General features: G+C 42.4%; 2 protein-coding genes across 2 annotated transcripts in view; one reads left to right on the forward strand and one right to left on the reverse strand.

Annotated features, from left to right (window-relative positions):
- Positions 1-6382, reverse strand: part of fam163b (family with sequence similarity 163 member B) — a 40898-nt gene extending 34516 nt beyond the window's left edge. The window contains exon 1 of the mRNA XM_062959708.1: positions 6038-6382. The gene's annotated coding sequence lies outside the window, so the exon portion shown is untranslated. The remainder of the gene's footprint in view (positions 1-6037) is intronic.
- dbh (dopamine beta-hydroxylase) overlaps positions 5727-20928 on the forward strand; it is a 37629-nt gene continuing 22427 nt past the window's right edge. Inside the window, exons 1-4 of the mRNA XM_062959705.1 lie at positions 5727-5845; positions 8447-8614; positions 11668-11859; positions 17646-17994. Coding sequence (XP_062815775.1) covers positions 11792-11859; positions 17646-17994 — 417 coding nt within the window. The 5' untranslated portion in view covers positions 5727-5845; positions 8447-8614; positions 11668-11791. The remainder of the gene's footprint in view (positions 5846-8446; positions 8615-11667; positions 11860-17645; positions 17995-20928) is intronic.

Below are 20928 nucleotides of genomic sequence, written 5' to 3' on the forward strand. Positions count from 1 at the left end.
TCGTCTGCAAACTTGATGATCGTGCCTTCTAACCCTTCGTCTAAGTCGTTAATAAAGATGTTGAACAGAACCGGGCCCAGGACGGAGCCCTGCGGCACTCCACTCGTGACTTCTTTCCAAGATGAAGACAACGCATTGGTGAGAATCACCCTTTGGGATCGTTCGCTTAGCCAATTACAGATCCACCTAACCGTAGTTTTGTCTAGCCCACATTTTCCTAGTTTGTTTGCCAGAAGGTCGTGGGGGACTTTGTCGAAGGCCTTACTGAAATCCAGGTACGCTACATCCACAGCATTCCCTGTATCGACCCAACTCGTAACTCTGTTGAGACTGTTGAGGGGCCGAATTATCATTTGGGAAAAAAAAACGAACAAATTCCTGGTGCAACACAAATAAGACAAATGTGAAAGAACACATGTAAAGGTAAAGGTTTCCCCTGACGTTAAGTCCAGTCCTGATCGACTCTGGGGGTTGGTGCTCATCTCCATTTCTAAGCTGAAGAGCCGGCGTTGTCCATAGACATCTCCAGGTCATGTGGCCGGCATGACTGCATGGAGCGCCATTACCTTCCCACTGGAGCAGTACCTATTGATCTACTCACATTTGCATGTTTTCGAACTGCTAGGTTGGCAGGAGCTGGGGTAAGAGCGGGCGCTCATTCCGCTCCCAGGATTTGAACCTGGTACCTTTCGGTCCACAAGAACAATACAATATTTAAAAATGAAAACAATTGTAACCAACATAAACCTATCAGGATTTCAATGGGAAGTGTGGGCCTCCTTCTGGCCAATGAGATAGTCAAGTTAATTAGGATTGTTGTTGTTGTTGTGTGCCTTTCAAGTCATTTCAGACTTTGAGCAAGCCTAAGTCTAAAATTATTTATTTATTCATTTACTACATTTATTTATTACATTTATATCCCGCCCTTCTCACCCCGGAGGGGACACAGACCAGCTGTATGTACATACAATATATTATATTATTAGCATAGCACAATATTAGCGTTATATATTACTATATTGAACTATACCACTATACTGCAATATTATATGTAATATATCTATATATATAAAAGAGTGATGGCATCAGGGCAGCGGACAAAACAACAAAACTACAGGCCCCCCACCCTCGAAATTTGACAACACAACCCATCATCCACGGCTCTAGGTTGATACAACAAAAAGAAAAGAAAAATAAAGTCCTAATTAGAGGGAGAGGAATAATTGTTTTTATCCAATTGCTGCCAGTTTGAAGTCTAAGCTCCATCCAACTTGGTCTCCTAGCAACCGACTCAGCCCAGGGGACAGGCAGAGTTAGGCTTCACTTAGGCCACTTCCACAGATTATCTAAAGCCCCAGCTTCTGCCAACCCAGAAGTTTGAAAACATGCAAATGAAAGTAGATGAATAGGTACCGCTCTGGCAAGAAGGTAACGGCGCTCCATGCAGTCATGCCGGCCACATGACCTTGGAGGTGTCTATGGACAACTCCGGCTCTTCGGCTTAGAAAACCAATACCTCAATACTTTATTTCCCATACCACCATACTTCGCCACAGCAATGCGTGGCCGGGCACAGCTAGTATCATATAATTAATATTATAATATGGTATTATTATTAGTATTGTATAACATTATAATATTACTAGCTGTGCCCGGCCACACGTTGCCGTGGTGAAGTATGGTGGTATGGGAAATAAAGTATTGAGGAATTGGTGGTAGTTAGGGTAAAGGGTCCCCTGGGCTGAGTGGGTTGCTAGGAGACCAAGTGAGCAGAGCTTAGCCTTCTAACTGGCAGCAATTGGATAAAAACAACTATTCCTTTCCCTCTAATTAGGACTTTCTTTTTCTTTTCTTTTTGTTGTATCAACCTAGAGGCATGGATGAAGGGTTGTGCTGTCAATTTTCGAGGTTGTGGGGTGTTTACTTTTGTTGTTTTGTCCACTGCCGTGATGCCATCACTCTTTTATATATATAGATTATCAATATTATATGTATATACAATATATTATATTATTAAAATGATATTAAAATATTATATTATAAAACTGAGGGTGGGGGCCAGGTAAATGACCTTGGAGGGCCGCATCCGGCCCCCGGGCCTTAGTTTGGGGACCCCTGCTCTACGGAGCTGTCACGTCCAGGGGTTGAACCCTTGTGACACCCAAAAATATTAGATAGCTCTCCAATTGAACGTGTCAACTTGGTGATCCTTTTCAGCTTCATCCCCACTTTGTCTCCATGCTCCATGGAGCCTCCATGAGCAGGAGTGGCCTACCTGCTGGAAAGCCTTTCCCAAAGCTACCCAAGGAGAGTCAGCTTCCCAATCCCATCTCTCTCCCAACAACAACAACAACACTCCAAGGAACCTCGACAAGAACTTGAAAGCCTTAGCTTGGACAGAACATCAATCCACATGCTGCAGAAGACATCACTTCTTGGAACATTCTACGAAAATACCTCCAATGGCCCTAGATATTCAGAGACGAATCCTTGCACCCAATGTGCACGTGTACTGTGATTGTTATGTACATGTAAACAATAATAATATGGCACTCAAGGATGGAAGCTTTCCAATCACATCCCTAATGTCATCCTTCTCCAGAACTTGTGATATTTTTTCAACCCTTCCCAGTCTCATCCTTACTCATGCTTCCCTACTCCATGAAGCCTCCATGAACCTACTGATTGTTGTTGTTATTATTATATTTATGTATAGATGGCCATTTGCCAAATATACCCAAAGACGTCCAGCTTCCCAATCTCATCCCCGATCTCAATCTCCTCCAGAACTTGTCGACTTGTGATTCCTTCTCAGCCTTGTGATGCTTCCCAGCCTCATTCCTAGTGTCCAGGCTAGAAGAGGGTCATCAGAAGGTAGACAATCCCTGGACGTCCTCCATGTCCAGGGATTGTCTACCTTCTGATGACCCTCTTCTAGCCCTTGTGGCAACCAGATATGGTCATCTTCCTAATCTCATCCCTTCCCAGCCCCTATGACACCCAATCTCAATCTCATCCCTCTCCTATGGCACTCAAATATGGTCATCTTCGAAATCTCATCCTTCTCCAGAGCTTCTTTTAGCTGGTGATCTCTCTTTTCAACCCAATGACACTTGAAGAGAGGCCACTTTCCAGCCTCATCTTCCATGTCCAGGGATTGTCTACAGCCTGATGGCCCTCTTCTAGTCCTTATGGTGCCCAAAGGTAGACATCTTCCCAGTCTCATTCCCAATCTCACTCTTCTCTAGAGCTTCTATTAGTTGGTGATCTCTTTTTCAACCCAATGATACTTGAAGAGAGGCCTCATTCTCCATGTCTACATGGGGATTGTCTACACCTGATGGTCCACTTCCAGTCCTTATGGCACCCAAAAGTAGACATCCTCCCAGTCTCATTCCCAATCTCAACCTTCTCCAGAGCTTCTGTTAATTGGTGATCCCTTTTTCAACCCAACGGCACTTGAAGAGAGGCCACTTTCCGGCCTCTACCTTCTGATGACCCTCTTCTATCCCTTATGGCACCCAAAGGTCTCATAAGATCTCATCTTCTCAGTCTCATTCCCAATTCCATCCTTCTCCAGAGCTTCTATGAGTTGGTGATCTTTTTCAACCCAATTACACTTGAAGAGAGGCCATTGTCCAGCCTCATCCCCCATATCCAGTGATTGTCTACCTTCTGACGACCCTCTTCTAGCCCTTATGGTATCCAAAGCCAACTTTCCAGCCTCATCCTCCATGTCCAGGGATTGTCTACTTTCTGATGACCCTCTTCTAGCCCTTATAGCATCCAAAGTCAACTTTCCAGCTTCATCCCCCATATCCAGTGATTGTCTACCTTCTGACGACCCTCTTCTAGCCCTTATGGTATCCAAAGCCAACTTTCCAGCCTCATCCTCCATGTCCAGGGATTGTCTACTTTCTGATGACCCTCTTCTAGCCCTTATAGCATCCAAAGCCAACTTTCCAGCTTCATCCCCCATATCCAGTGATTGTCTACCTTCTGATGACCTTCTTCTAGCCCTTATGGCACCCAAAGGTCTCATAAGATCTCATCTTCTCAGTCTCATTCCAAATTCCATCCTTCTCCAGAGCTTCTATTAACTGGTGATCTGTTCTCAACTCAATGACAGTTGAAGAGAGGCAACTTTTCAGTCTCATCCTCCATGTCCAGTGATTGTCTACTTTCTGATGACCTTCTTCTAGCCCTTATGGCACCCAAAGGTGGACATCTTCCCAGTCTCATTCCCAATCTCAACCTTTTCCAGAGCTTCTGTCAGTTGGTGATTTCCAATGACACTTGAAGAGAGGCAACTTTTCAGTCTCATCTTCCATGTCCAGAGATTGTCTACACCTGATGACCCTCTTCTAGTTCTTATGGCACCTAAAGGTCTCATAAGATCTCATCTTCTCAGTCTCACTCCCAATCCCAACCTTCTCCAGAGCGTCTATTAGTTGGTGATCTCTTTTTCAACCCAATGACACTTGAAGAGAGACCTCATCCTCCATGTCTAGGGATTGTACACCCGATGGTCCTCTTCTAGACTTTATGGCACCCAAAGGTAGACATCTTCCTAGTTTCATTCCCAATCCCAACCTTCTCCAGAGCTTCCATCCTTCTCCAGAGCTTCCATCTTTCTCCAGAGCTTCCATCCTTCTCCAGAGCTTCTATTCTGTTCTCTGATCTGTTCTCAACTCAATGATCGTTGAAGAGAGGCCAATGTCCAGCCTCATCCCCCATATCCAGTGATTGTCTACCTTCTGATGACCCTCTTCTAGCCCTTATGGCACCTAAAGGTCTCATAAGAACTCATCTTCTCAGTCTCATTCCCAATTCCATCCTTCTCCAGAGCTTCTATTAACTGGTGATCTGTTCTCAACTCAATGATCGTTGAAGAGAAGCCATGTCCAGAGATTGTCTACACCTGAAGACCCTCTTCTAGCCCTTATGGCACCCAAAGGTAGACATCTTCCTAGTTTCATTCCCAATCCCAACCTTCTCCAGAGCTTCCATCCTTCTCCAGAGCTTCTATTAACTGGTGATCTGTTTTCAACTCAATGATCATTGAAGAGAGGCAACTTTCCAGCCTCTTCCTCCATGTCCAGAGATTGTCTACACCTGATGACTCTCTTCTAGCCCTTATGGCACCCAAAGATGGTCATCTCCCCAGTCTCATTCCCAATCTCAACCTTCTCCAGAGCTTCTATCAGTTGGTGATTTCCAATGACACTTGAAGAGAGGCAACTTTCCAGCCTCATCCTCCATATCCAGGGATTGTCTACCTTCTGATGACCCTCTTCTAGCCCTTATGGCACCTAAAGGTCTCATAAGAACTCATCTTCTCAGTCTCATTCCCAATTCCATCCTTCTCCAGAGCTTCTATTAAATGGTGATCTGTTCTCAACTCAATGATCGTTGAAGAGAAGCCATGTCCAGAGATTGTCTACACCTGAAGACCCTCTTCTAGCCCTTATGGGACCCAAAGATGGTCATCTCCCCAGTCTCATTCCCAATCTCAACCTTCTCCAGAGCTTCTATCAGTTGGTGATTTCCAATGACACTTGAAGAGAGGCAACTTTCCAGCCTCATCCTCCATATCCAAGGATTGTCTACCTTCTGATGACGTTCATCTAGTCTTTATGGCACCCAAAGGTAGACATCTTCCCAGTCTCATTCCCAATCCCAACCTTCTCCAGAGCTTCTATGAGCTGTCAATCCCTCATTTCGACCCGGTGAAGCTTGAAACGTGGCTGTGATGTCTCCAGATGAGGTCTCATCCTTCCAACTATGGAGACTCCATCTCAAGCTTATCGTTTCCGACTCTGAGGAAGCCTCTCATCCCTACTCGGTGAGCATGTTTCGGGGTTGCCTACCTGCTGGGACCCATCTTCCCCATCTCAGCCCCTTGAAAGCCTCCCGGATGGGAGTTTGATGGACATCTCCCAACCCTTCCCATCCCCGATGACCCTTCAACCACAAGGAGAGAAGGTCAGCATCCTCCCAAGGCTTTAGGATATGAAATCCCACCTTGAAATCTTACCTTGGAGGCCTGGGATGATGCTCTGGGGTTGCCTTCCTCGCCTTCTCTTCCTTCAAAGGTTATATATATATATTTAAGGGGATGCTGGGGGGGATGTCTCTCCTCCTCTCTGGAAAGGAAGGATGGAGGAATGAGCCAGAGCCCGGCTAAAGGCGCCTCCGCCTTCCCATGGCGCAGCTGATGCGGGATCGAAGCGGGTTAAAAGGGGGCTTTGGAGGGGAGGGGATGAAGCTCCAAGACCGGTGGCAAAGGATGCGGCTGGTGCGGATGTAGAATGGGAAAACAAGGCTCTCCTGCCGCCGCTGCTGCTGCTCCGCCTCTTTGCTTTCCTAAGCAGCAGGCGCGGGCACGAGGAAGCGCGCTCCCGAGGGCAGCGGGGGCGCGCCTTGGAAGCCGGCAAAAGCCGCTCTTGGTCGGGTTTGCGCCCTGCAACATCACCTGGGAGGGAGGGAAGGAGGGCATCAATAGAGACACTTGAATAATAATAATAATAATAATAATAATAATAATAATAATAATAATAATAATAATAATAATAATAATATAATATAATAATAATATAATAATATAATAATAATAATAATAATATTCTGCCCTGGCAGAATATGTCAAGCAAAGTGAAGAACCTGCTTTGATTGAAGTCAAAATCAGAAACTCCTCAAAACACAGCAGACAAAAAACCAGTACAAGAAAACCGCACTACAAACTAGAGCTGACAGCTGGCACAACAAAACACTGCATGGAAAGTTCCTTGACAAAACTGAAGGAAAAGCTGATAAGGAGAAGACCTGGCTCTGGCTCACGAATGGGACCCTGAAGAAGGAGACAGAAGGCCTGATCCTTGCAGCCCAGGAGCAAGACATCAGGACAAAGGCACTCAAGGCCAAGATCGAAAAGTCAGATGATGACCCAAAATGCAGACTGTGCAAGGAAACCGATGAAACCATTGATCATCTCCTCAGCTGCTGTAAGAAAATTGCACAGATAGACTACAAACAGAGGCACAACCACGTGGCCCAAATGATTCATTGGAACTTATGCCTCAAGTCCCACCTCCCAGCAGCAAAGAACTGGTGGGATCACAAACCTGCAAAAGTCTTGGAAAATGAGCACGCAAAGATACTGTGGGACTTCTGAATCCAGACTGACAACGTTCTGGAACACAACACACCAGACATCACAGTTGTGGAAAAGAAAAAGGTTTGGATCATTGATGTCGCTATCCCAAGTGACAGTCGCATTGACGAAAAACAACAGGAAAAACTCAGCCACTCTCAGGACCTCAAGATTGAACTGCAAAGACTCTGGCAGAAACCAGTGCAGGTGGTCCCGGTGGTGATGGGCACATCAAAGGATCTCAGCCGGCATTTGGAAACAATAGACATTGACAAAATCACGATCTGCCAACTGCAAAAGGCCACCCTGCTGGGATCTGCACACATCATCCAAAAATACATCACACAGTCCTAGACACTTGGGAAGTGATCGACTTGTGGTTTTGTGATATGAAATACAGCATATCTATCTTGTTTGCTGTGTCATATAATAATAATAATAATAATAATAATAATAATAATAATAATAATAATAATATAATAACAACCCTTGGGAAGTGTTCGACTTGGGATTTTGTGATACGAAATCCAGCATGTCTATCTTGTTTGCTTGTGTCATATAATAATAATAATAATAATAATAATAATAATAATAATAATAATATAATAATAATAATAATAACAACAACAACAACACTTGGGAAGTGTTCGACTTGGGATTTTGTGATATGAAATCCAGTATATCTATCTTGTTTGCTTGTGTCATATAATAATAATAATAATAATAATAATAATAATAATAATAATAATAATATAATAACAACACTTGGGAAGTGTTCGACTTGGGATTTTGTGATATGAAATCCAGCATATCTATCTTGTTTGCTTGTGTCATATAATAATAATAATAATAATAATAATAATAATAATAATATAATAACAACACTTGGGAAGTGTTCGACTTGGGATTTTGTGATACGAAATCCAGTATATCTATCTTGTTTGCTTGTGTCATATAATAATAATAATAATAATAATAATAATAATAATAATAATAATAATATAATAACAACACTTGGGAAGTGTTCGACTTGGGATTTTGTGATATGAAATCCAGCATATCTATCTTGTTTGCTGTGTCATAATAATAATAATAATAATAATAATAATAATAATATAATAAAAATAATAATAATAACACCACTTGGGAAGTGTTTGACTTGTGATTTTGTGATATGAAATCCAGCATATCTATCTTGTTTGCTGTGTCATAATAAAATAATAATAATAATAATAATAATAATAATAATAATAATAATAATACTTTATTTGTGTTTCGCCCTATCTCCCCAAGGGGACTCATGAAAAGGATCTCCCCAAAGCTAGAAAACAAGCTTCTCTAGGAGATGGCCCTGCGGTGCTGTGTTTCTATCTGCAAAGAAGGTGTTGATTCAAAAGCGTAGATTGCTCTCCACCCACGGCTTTTCGCAAGGAACGGATTGCGGCTCTCTCTATCCGAATCGTAAGCTTTGCGAAGCAAAATGTGAATAACCCGGGGGGATTTTTCTTTCCTGACATCAAAGGGCCTGGATTGAGGGCATATTAAAAGATTATTCAAATGTTTCTTTCCCTGCGCCGTTTGAAAGCGGAGGATGTCCTTATTTATTTTATTTTTAAAGAAATCGAGATGCGTCGGTGTCTTGAGAGCTTCGCCTGAAATGCCGCCAACCGTTCGGTTGGGGTTGTTGTATGTTTTCCGGGCTGTATGGCCATGTTCCAGAAGCATTCTCTCCTGATGTTTTACCCACATCAATGGCAGGCATCCTCACAACCTCTGAGGATGCCTGCCATAGATGTGGGCGAAACGTCAGGAGAGAATGCTTCTGGAACATGGCCATACAGCCCGGAAAACATACAACAACGTTTGGTTGGGATTTGTTGTTTATTTGTTCAGTCACTTCCTCGTTGGTATTTAGTTTCCCGAACCCAACTACATTTGGGACAGGTATCAACCCATGACTTGTAGGCCATGTGTTGTTGAGTTGCTGTGAGTCTTTCGGGCTGCGTTGTTGTTGTTTTCTTTCTTTCCTTGTTAGTATTTAGTTTCACAAACCCAACTGCATTTGGCACAAGTACCAACAAATGACTTGTAGGCTATGTATTGTTGGGTTGCTGTGAGTCTTTCGGGCTGAGTTGTTATTGTTTTCTTTCTTTTCTTGTTGGCATTTAGTTTCATGAACCCAACTGCATTTGGTACAGGTACCAACCTATGACTTGTTTGGTCATGTGTTGTTGGGTTGCTGTGAGTCTTTCGGGCTGCAATGTTGTTTTCTTTCTTCCCTTGTTAGTATTTAGTTTCACGAACCCAATTGTTGTTGTTTTCTTTCTTTCCTTGTTGATATTTAGTTTCATGAACCCAATTGCATTTGGCACAAGTACCAACAAATGACTTGTAGGCTATGTATTGTTGGGTTGCTGTGAGTCTTTCAGGCTGTGTTGTTGTTTGTTTTCTTTCTTTCCTTGTTGGCATTTAGTTTCACGAACCCAACTACATTTGAGACACGTACCAACCCATGACTTGTAGGCCATGCTTTGTTGGGTTGCTGTGAGTCTTTCGGGCTGTGTTGTTGTTGTTTTCTTTCTTTCCTTGTTGGCATTTAGTTTCACGAACCCAATTGTTGTTGTTTTCTTTCTTTCCTTGTTAGTATTTGGTTTCACGAACCCAATTGTTGTTGTTTTCTTTCTTTCCTTGTTAGTATTTAGTATCACGAACCCAATTGTTGCTGTTTTCTTTCTTTCCTTGTCGGTATTTAGTTTCACGAACCCAACTACATTTGAGACACGTACCAACCCATGACTTGTAGGCCATGCTTTGTTGGGTTGCTGTGAGTCTTTCAGGCTGCATTGTTGTTGTTTTCTTTCTTTCCTTGTTGGTATTTAGTTTCACGAACCCAACTACATTTGAGACACGTACCAACCCATGACTTGTAGGCCATGCTTTGTTGGGTTGCTGTGAGTCTTTCAGGCTGCATTGTTGTTGTTTTCTTTCTTTCCTTGTTGGTATTTAGTTTCACGAACCCAACTACATTTGAGACACGTACCAACCCATGACTTGTAGGCCATGCTTTGTTGGGTTGCTGTGAGTCTTTCAGGCTGCATTGTTGTTGTTTTCTTTCTTTCCTTGTTGGCATTTAGTTTCACGAACCCAACTACATTTGAGACACGTACCAACCCATGACTTGTAGGCCATGCTTTGTTGGGTTGCTGTGAGTCTTTCAGGCTGCATTGTTGTTGTTTTCTTTCTTTCCTTGTTGGCATTTAGTTTCACGAACCCAACTACATTTGAGACACGTACCAACCCATGACTTGTAGGCCATGCTTTGTTGGGTTGCTGTGAGTCTTTCGGGCTGTGTTGTTGTTGTTTTCTTTCTTTCCTTGTTGGCATTTAGTTTCACGAACCCAATTGTTGTTGTTTTCTTTCTTTCCTTGTTAGTATTTAGTATCACGAACCCAATTGTTGCTGTTTTCTTTCTTTCCTTGTCGGTATTTAGTTTCACGAACCCAACTACATTTGAGACACGTACCAACCCATGACTTGTAGGCCATGCTTTGTTGGGTTGCTGTGAGTCTTTCGGGCTGCATTGTTGTTGTTTTCTTTCTTTCCTTGTTGGTATTTAGTTTCACGAACCCAACTACATTTGAGACACGTACCAACCCATGACTTGTAGGCCATGCTTTGTTGGGTTGCTGTGAGTCTTTCAGGCTGCATTGTTGTTGTTTTCTTTCTTTCCTTGTTGGCATTTAGTTTCACGAACCCAACTACATTTGAGACATGTACCAACCCATGACTTGTAGGCCATGCTTTGTTGGGTTGCTGTGAGTCTTTCAGGCTGCATTGTTGTTGTTTTCTTTCTTTCCTTGTTGGCATTTAGTTTCACGAACCCAACTACATTTGAGACATGTACCAACCCATGACTTGTAGGCCATGTGTTATTGGGTTGCTGTGAGTCTTTTGGGCTTTGTTGTTGTTTTCTTTCTTTCCTTGTCGGTATTTAGTTTCACGAACCCAACTACATTTCAGACACGTACCAACCCATGACTTGTAGGCCATGTGTTGTTGGGTTGCTGTAAATCTTTTGGGCTGCAATGTTGTTTTCTTTCTTTCCTTGTTGGCATTTAGTTTCACGAACCCAATTGCATTTGGTCCAGGTCAGTGTGGCGTATGTACGTGTCCAGCCGTGCGCCCCTTTTTCCTTCCCTTCTGCTTCATGCGCCATCCACATCCCTTCTTTCCAGCCCTTCTTTCTTATCATCCTGCTCCTTCCCTCCCTCATTTATGGCCTGACTCAATGGCTCTCTAACTCGATCAACCTCCTGCTAAATTCGATCAGGGAGGTCCAGGCGGTTGAATGTCGGAGGCCCTCGAGTGCCCTGTCCATCTTCCGCAGATGGAGGCCTGTCGTCCTCGGCCTTTTCTGATTCAATTCCCGTTGTCGTCATGCCAGCCGTTTCTCGCACAGGTCGAAGCCCCCGCTGTGTTGTTGTTTTGTTCTTTCTTTCCTTGTTGGTATTTAGTTTCACGAAGGACGTTTTCCGCCTCTGTGTCGAAAGGCTTCGGCTTTCTCAAGGTCTCCGGGACAAACGTCTCAGGGAATTGATTTCAAGGACCGCCAAATAAAGTCACCCCGGGCAAAGGCACATGCCATCGTTTCCCAAAAGCGACAAGACCAAAGACGGCCACGTTTCCGTCCCTTTTGCGTTTGGCAGGTAAGGCTTTGTTTGTGTGCACGGTTTGATCTCTGTTGAGCCTTGGCCTGGAAAATGAGATTGGTCCTGATCCAAATACGGCTGGCCTTTGAAATGAAAAGTAGGTCCAAATCCATCACCGGTGGAATCCAAATATCCCTTTGGATGTAGGCGAACTACAACTCTCATCAACCTCTCTCAATCCCGCAACTCCTCACTTGTTTAAAGTTGGGTTGCTGTGAGTTATCCAACTGTATGGCCATGTTCCAGAAGCATTCTCTCCTGACGTTTCGCCCACATCTGTGGCAGGCATCCTCAGAGGTTGTGGAGTCTCTTGGAAACTAGGCTTATATATCTATTAGACATGTCCAAAAAATCGTTTTGAATCGTATATCGGAATTATTTCGGATTGTTCTCGCTTTTTGATACGCATTCCGAGACATTGTCTCACAGCGCAACCAGCAATGTAATTCAAACCATTGTTGGACCATTCTCTAATTGTCTCTTGATGTTTCGTTAATTTTTCCCCCCTCCCAAATTTTTTAAAATATATTTTTAAAAATATTTAAAAATTATTTTTGTTTCTGCAACCTACCTTGAAGCTTCCACGATGGACGCAAAGGTGGGGGCTAATGTCCTCTGCGTCCACATGGAAGATTGCCATATTATTATTGTTGTTGTTGTTGTTGTTGTTTTATTTATATTTTGCTCTATCTCCCCGAAGGGACTCAGGGCAGTTTCCAACCTAGGAATGATATCCAGGGTGGGAGAAAGAACTCTTGTCTGCTGGAGACAAGTGTGAACGTTGCAGTTGGCCACCTTGATTAGCACTGAATAGCTTTTCAGCTTCAAAGCCTGGCTGCTTCCTGCCTGGGGCAATCCTTGGTTGGGAGTTTTTAGCTGGCCCTGATTGTGTCCTGTCAAGTTATTTAAAAACACTAACATCAGGACAGTAAATAAAGAACAACACTCAGAAAACAGGGGAATTCCATACAGGAAACAATCAGGGCCAGCTAACACCTCTCACCAAAGAATTCCCTCAGGCAGGAAGCAGCCAGGCTTTGAAGCTGCAAGGCTATTCAGTGCTAATCAAGCTGGCCAGTGGCAACATTTAGGCTTGCTTCAAACTAACAATAGTCCTGGGCATCATAATATATATATATATATATATATATATATATATATATATATACAGTCCACATGCCCCCAGTGGTGCAGCGGATTAAATCGCTGAGCTGATGAACTTGCTGACTGAAATATTGGCGGTTCGAATTCGGGGAGCGGGGTGAGCTTCTGCTGTTAGCCCCAGCTTCTGCCAACCTAGCAGTTCGAAAACATACAAATGTGAGTAGATCAATAGGTACTGCTCCGGTGGGAAGGTGACGGCACTCCTGGCCACATGACCTTGGAGGTGTCTATGGACAACGCCGGCTCTTCGGCTTAGAAATGGAGATGAGCACCAACCCCCATAGTCGGACACGACTGGACTTAATGCCAGGGGAAAACCTTTTCCTTTACTAATATATAATAATAATAATAATAATAATAATAATAATAATAATAATAATAAATACGCTGGCTCTTTGGTTTAGAAATGGAGATGAGCACCAATCCTCAGAGTCAGACACAACTGGACTTAATGTCAGGGGAAACCTTTACCTTTTACTATTGCCATTGCATGTTGCATTTACATCGGGTTTTTTGAGTTTTACATTGGACAACACAGCCAATGACGGACATATCATGTCGCTTTGTTGTGGGCATCGTGCTGTTGTTTCCTATCTCCTTTAGGGATATTTACACCGCGTAGTTGAATTGCCACCAATGTCCTTATTGTACCAAAATAAAATTCAATTTTACTTTCCAGCGAGAGCAAACTGACCGAATCGATGCAACACGGGGGAATCAGATTAGACCTAATGGGCGTCCTCTAATTGGGTTTAGCCGCTGGAATATTTATTGGAAATCTCTCAGGCCTCCCAAGTCAGCGCCTAAGTTAAACGAACAAACAAAAACAATACATTTGGATGAATAAATAGAGAGCAAGGAGCATGAAGAGGCCACCGACACTGTCTGTGAATGATTCCCAGCCACAGCACAAATCCTGACTCCTGGAGGCTTCCTCGCCTTCTCTCTCTCTTTGTCTCTCTTTGTGCCAGATTACCTTTCAGGTTTCCTCCCGCCGGATGTGGCAGAAATGCTGAAGCGGCAAAAGGAAGCCCTTGGTTCAACTCCTGGAGACCTGATACCCGGGAAGTGAGGCGCATTGTTTGTATGGGGAAGGTCGGTGTAGGAATGCCGTCAATGCACGACACCGCAATCATCATCCTGTGATAATCTATGGAGTTCCTGGGCACATATTTGGTAATAATAATAAAAATAATAATAGAACAGGTGGAAGAGGACTCATACAAGTAAAACAAGCTGTCAAAGAAGAAGAACATGCCCTGGCAGAATATGGAAAGCAAAGTAAAGAACCTGCTTTGACTGAAGTCAAAAATCAAAGCACAGCAGACAAAGAATCAGTACAAGAAAACCGCACTACAAACTAGAGCTGACAGCTGGCACAACAAAACTTGTGGTTTTGTGATATGAAATCCAGCATATCTATCTTGTTTGCTGTGTCATACAATAAAATAATAATAATAATAATAATAATAATAATAATAATAATAATAATAATAATAATAACATCATCATCAACAACAACAACAATAGAAGATCAGGGGGCAGAGGACTCTTACAGAATCAGTACAAGAAAACCGCACTACAAACTAGAGCTGACAGCTGGCACAACAAAACTTGTGGTTTTGTGATATGAAATCCAGCATATCTATCTTGTTTGCTGTGTCATACAATAAAATAATAATAATAATAATAATAATAATAATAATAATAATAATAATAACAACATCAACAACAACAACAACAATAGAAGATCAGGGGGCAGAGGACTCTTACAAGTCAAACAAGCAGTCAAAAAAGAAGAAAATGCCCTGGCAGAATATGTAAAGCAAAGTGAAGAACCTGCTTTGATTGAAGTCAAAAATCAAAGCACAGCAGACAAAGAATCAGTACAAGAAAACCGCACTACAAAATGCCCTGGCAGAATATGTAAAGCAAAGTGAAGAACCTGCTTTGATTGAAGTCAAAAATCAAAGCACAGCAGACAAAGAATCAGTACAAGAAAACCGCACTACAAACTAGAGCTGACAGCTGGCACAACAAAACGTGTGGTTTTGTGATATGAAATCCAGCATATCTATCTTGTTTGCTGTGTCATACAATAAAATAATAATAATAATAATAATAATAATAATAATAATAATAATAATAATAACAACATCAACAACAACAACAACAATAGAAGATCAGGGGGCAGAGGACTCTTACAAGTCAAACAAGCAGTCAAAAAAGAAGAAAATGCCCTGGCAGAATATGTAAAGCAAAGTGAAGAACCTGCTTTGATTGAAGTCAAAAATCAAAGCACAGCAGACAAAGAATCAGTACAAGAAAACCGCACTACAAACTAGAGCTGACAGCTGGCACAACAAAACTTGTGGTTTTGTGATATAAAATCTAGCATATCTATCTTGTTTGCTGTGTCATAAAATAATAATAATAATAATAATAATAATAATAATAATAATAATAATAATAATAATAATAGATGAACTGGTGGAAGAGGACTCTTACAAGTCAAACAAGCAGTCAAAGAAGAAGAACATGCCCTGGCAGAATATGGAAAGCAAAGTGAAGAACCTGCTTTGATTGAAGTCAAAAATCAGAAACTCCTCAAAGCACAGCAGACAAAAAATCAGTACAAGAAAACCGCACTACAAACTAGAGCTGACAGCTGGCACAACAAAACATTGCAAGGAAAGTTCCTTGATAAAATTGAAGGAATAATAATAATAATAATAATAATAATAATAATAATAATAATAATAATAATAATCCGGTGGCGCAGTGTGTTAAAGCACTGAGCTGCTGAACTTGCGCACCAAATGGTCGTAGGTTCGAATCCGGGCAGTGGAGTGAATACCCGCTGTTAGCCCCAACTTCTGCCAACCTAGCAGTTCGAAAACATGCAAATGTGAGTAGATCAATAGGTATGGGATGGTAACAGCGCTCCATGCAGTCATGCCAGTGGCCACATGACCTAGGAGGTGTCTATGGACAACGCCGGCTCTTTGGCTTAGAAATGGAGATGAGCACCAACCCCAGAATCGGACACGACTGGACTTAACTTCATGGGAAACCTTTGCCTTTGCTTCTGCCACCCACTCTTGGCTCTTTCCCCCCGTCTGATATTGAGATCCTGGGTGGTGGAGTTGAATAGCTGCCTTCCAGTAAGTTTGGGGCTTGTTTTCTCCAAAAGCCTCCACCCACTCCTGTTATTATTGCTGTTTTGGGTGTTCTTATTCGCCATTCGAATGCCACACTTGGAATATAACCTGGGGAGGTTATTCAATCGGAACAAAACCCAACGCCAGGCGGTTCGAAGCTGGGTTGCCCTCACTTGTTGGCTTTCAAAGGCACGAAAAGAACGAACGTGGGCGTCTCAGAAGGGTGTCACGGGGCACTTTCATGCTATTTTGTTTGCCACCCCAAAACGGTTGCTTTCCCCCAAATCCTCTCTTTGCTTTTGGAGGCTAAGCACTAAGCAACAGCACAGTTGGGCTCCCATTTGAGCTCACCAACTTGGAAGAAGTTCTCTTCTGCCAGTTGCAACATTCCCACTTGCCGCCAACAGACAAGAGTTCTTTCTCATTCCACAGATATATAAACTCCACTTGCCTCGTTTCCGACAGACCTCACAACCTCTGAGGATGCCTGCCATAGATGTGGGCAAAACGTCAGGAGAGAATGCTTCTGGAACATCACCATATGTTTTAATTGTACAAAATAAATAAATTGTGGGTGAACTACAACTCACATTGTGCCAGATTAACCCTGAGAAACTCCATCAGTACTTAAAGTTTGTTAAGTTCGGCAACTTTGGTCAGATTTTGGTCAAGAAGCTCCAATATGGGCTGCTCTTTGGGATGCCGGACCGGGGAGGTTTTGAGGATGCGGACCTGGCTGTGCTCTGGAGCGACGGCGTCCAGTCTTATTTTGCGGTAAGTCACTTCTCAATATCATATTGCAGGCATGTCCAAACTACGGCCCGCGGGCCAATTGCGGCCCATGTCCAAATTTCCACCGGCCCACAGCCAGTCATAAAATCAATAATATGGAGCCCTCACAGCCTTGAAAATGAACAAAACATGGCTACCAGTATTAAAAAATTCCAAAATCAGGACTGTAAATAAAGAGCAAGACTCAGAAAACAGGGAATTCCAGACAGGAAACAATCAGGGCCAGCTAACACCTCCCAACAAAGGATTCCCCCAGAATAAAGAACAGCACTCTGTTATGCAAATTCCACACTAATGGAGAGAGTAAAGAACACTGGGATGTCTGTGGTGGAGGAAAACCAGAAAATCGAGGATGAAATTGTCCCCGTATGAAAGCCTTTACTTGGGCTGTATGCCATAGAAAAGAATAGGAAAGGGTTAAGGGAGAGGCAATGAGTGGGGAGAAGTCTGGTTCAATTGTCCCTGATAATGTCCATGGGCAATTAAAGTCAATTAAGGAGAAGCAGAGAGGAGGACAAATGCTTGGACCTGGCGGAGAGCGGTCAATGCCGCAATCCAATTTCCCGGCCACCAAATGCAATTAAGGGGAATTGTTTGGCCGGTTTGCCTCGGAGTGCTGGTATATAAATTCTCCAAGCTCTTCTTCTGTCCGGTTTTCCATCCTAGGACGCAAAGCATGGGAAGGCGGCCGACGAGGCCTTCCTGCCCGGCGTTCCGTCTCCGAGAAGTGGCCGCCATGTATCTCAGCTCCCTGGCCGTCTTCCTCCTCATCCTGGTGGTCGCTCTCCAAGGCACGGACCCAAGGGAGAACTACTTCCCTTACAAAGTCCCGTTGGACCCTCAAAGCACCTTGGAGCTCTCGTGGAACGTCAGCTACCTCCACCGAGAGGTCCATTTCCAGATTTTGGTCAAGAAGCTCCAAGACGGGCTGCTCTTTGGGATGTCGGACCGGGGAGGTTTTGAGGATGCGGACCTGGCCGTGCTCTGGAGCGACGGCGTCCAGTCTTATTTTGCGGTAAGTCACTTCTCAATATCGTATTGCAGGCATGTCCAAACTACAGCCCGCGGGCCAATTGCGGCCCATGTCCAAATTTCCACCGGCCCGAAGCTGGTCATAAAATCAATAATATGGAGCCCTCACAACTGTGAAAATGAACAAAACATGGCTACCAGTATTAAAAAAATTCCAAAATCAGGGCTGGAAATAAAGACTCAGAAAACAGGGAATTCCAGACAGGAAACAATCAGGGCCAGCTAACACCTCCCAACAAAGGATTCCCCCAAGCAGGAAGCAGCCAGGCTTTGAAGCTGCAAGGCTACTGTTTTTGTTGATGTAATACTGTTTTGGGCTTGTCCCAGTGTAAGTCGCCCCGAGCCTTTGGGCAGATGGAGCAGGGTATAAATAAAGTTTTATTATTATTACAGTAGAGTCTCACTTATCCAACACTCGCTTATCCAACGTTCTGGATTATCCAACGCATTTTTGTAGTCAAAGTTTTCAATACATCATGATATTTTGGTACTAAATTCGTAAATACAGTAATTACTACATAGCATTACTGGGTATTGAACTACTTTTTCTGTCAAATTTGTTGTATAGCATGATGTTTTGGTGCTTAATTTGTAAAATCATAATGTAATTTGATGTTTAATAGGCTTTTCCTTAATCTCACCTTATTATCCAACATATTCGCTTATCCAACATTCTGCCGGCCCGTTTATGTTGGATAAGTGGGACTCTACTGTATTACAGTAGAGTCTCACTTATCCAAGCCTCGCTTATCCAAGCCTCTGGATAATCCAAGCCATTTTTGTAGTCAATGTTTCCAATATATCGTGATATTTTGGTGCTAAAGTCATAAGTACAGTAATTACAACATAACATTACTGCGTATTGAACTACTTTTTCTGTCAAATTTGTTGTCTAACATGAAGTTTTGGTGCTTAATTTGTAAAATCATAACCTAATTTGATGTTTAATAGGCTTTTCCTTGATCAGTCCTTATAATCCAAGATATTCGCTTATCCAAGCTTCTGCTGGCCCATTTAGCTTGGATAAGTGAGACTCTACTGTATTATTATTATTATTATTGACATAGTATGACACAGCAAATGAGATCTATATGCTGGATTTCATATTACAAAATCACAAGTCAAACACTTCTCAAGTGTTTAGGACTGTGTGATGTATTTTTGGATGATGCATGCAGATCCCATTATTATTATTATTATTATTATTATTATTATTATTATTATTATTATTACTAATCAAGGTAGCCAATTAAAACATTCACACCTGACTCCAAAAGGCAAGAGGTCTGTCTCCCACCTTGGACTTTCCACAGATATATAAACGCCACTTGCCTAGTTTCCAACAGTCCTCACAACCTCAGAGGATGTGGGCAAAACGTCAGGAGAGAATGCTTCTGGTACATGGCCAGACAGCCCGGAAAACACATAACAATCCCAATATGCAGCCCGTCAGGACTGTTGACCACAGCATAAAATACACGCATACAAAAAACTATTTTATATTTTACCCGAAAACTTTTTTTTTTCATGACAGGAGCGACTTGAGAAACTGCAAGTCACTTCTGGTGTGAGAGAATAGGTTGTCTGCAAGGACGTTGCCCAGGGGACGTTGTCCAGGTGTTTTGATGTTTTTACCATCTTTGTGGGAGGCTGTTCTCATGTTCCCACATAGGGAGCTAGAGCTGAGAGAGGGAGCTCATCCATGCTCTCCCCAGGTCGGATTTGAAACGGCAACCTTCAGGTCAGCAACCCAACCTTCAAGCCATCAGTCCTGCCAGCACAAGGGTTTAACCCACTGCGCCACCGCGGGCTCCAGTACCCGAAGATGATCAAAACCACAGTTTTGCTTGTGCATGGAGTCTTTTCAATCCATGTATCATAGGTTCTTTTGTTTTTCAATTGACAATCAAACCGGGTCTCGCAAACCCGACAAATTGAATATTAAATTCGGTCCGGCAACCCGTTTTTCCATTTCGTAATTTTGATCCGAATCTAAAATTGAAATAATGAAAAGAATGGCCTTTTTCATTTTGTAATATCAGATTCAAAATCAACATAATGTATTTTCATTTCTTACTTTTGATGGTTAATTGAAAAATGAAGCAAATAAAAATAAAACAAAATGAGATAGTTCCATCTTATCTCCTGTGCCATCAGTTGAGGGGCCCTCCTCCCAGTAAAATGCCATAATATAATATAACTAGCTGTGCCCGGCCACGCGTTGCTGTGGCAAAGTGGTGGTGGTATTGGTTAAAAATTGTTGTGTAATTTTTATTTGACGCTATTTGCATTTTTTATTAATTTTATTGTAAGTTATATTTTTATTTATTATATTTTATTATTTTCTAGTATTATTTTTAGTTATTTTCTATTATTATAGTATTTTATTGTATTAATTTTTAGTGTTTTTTATTATTTTTTATTGGGTTGCTAGGAGACCAAGTTGGAGGAGCTTAGCCTTCTAACTGGCAGCAATTGGATAAAAGCAATTATTCCTCAAATTAGGACTTTATTATTCTTTTCTTTTTGTTGTATCAACCTAGAGGCGTGGATGATGGGTTGAGTTGTCAAATTTCGAGGTTGGGGGGCCTGTAGTTTTGTTGTTTTGTGGGTCGCCGTGATGCCATCACTCTTTTATATAATATAATATAATATAATATAATATAATCTATATATATAAAAGAGTGATGGCATCGCGGCGACTCACAAAACAACAAAACTACAGGCCCCCCAACCTCGAAATTTGACAACACAACCCATCATCCACGCCTCAAGGTTGATACAACAAAAAGAAAAGAAAAATAAAGTCCTAATTAGAAGGAGAGCAATAATTGTTTTTATCCAATTGCTGCCAGTTTAGAGGGCTAATCTCTGCCCACTTGGTCTCCTAGCAACCAAGGGACAGCCAGGGTTCAGT

Source organism: Anolis carolinensis, unplaced genomic scaffold (genome assembly GCF_035594765.1).
Source record: "Anolis carolinensis isolate JA03-04 unplaced genomic scaffold, rAnoCar3.1.pri scaffold_7, whole genome shotgun sequence".
Classification (NCBI taxonomy): domain Eukaryota; kingdom Metazoa; phylum Chordata; class Lepidosauria; order Squamata; family Dactyloidae; genus Anolis; species Anolis carolinensis.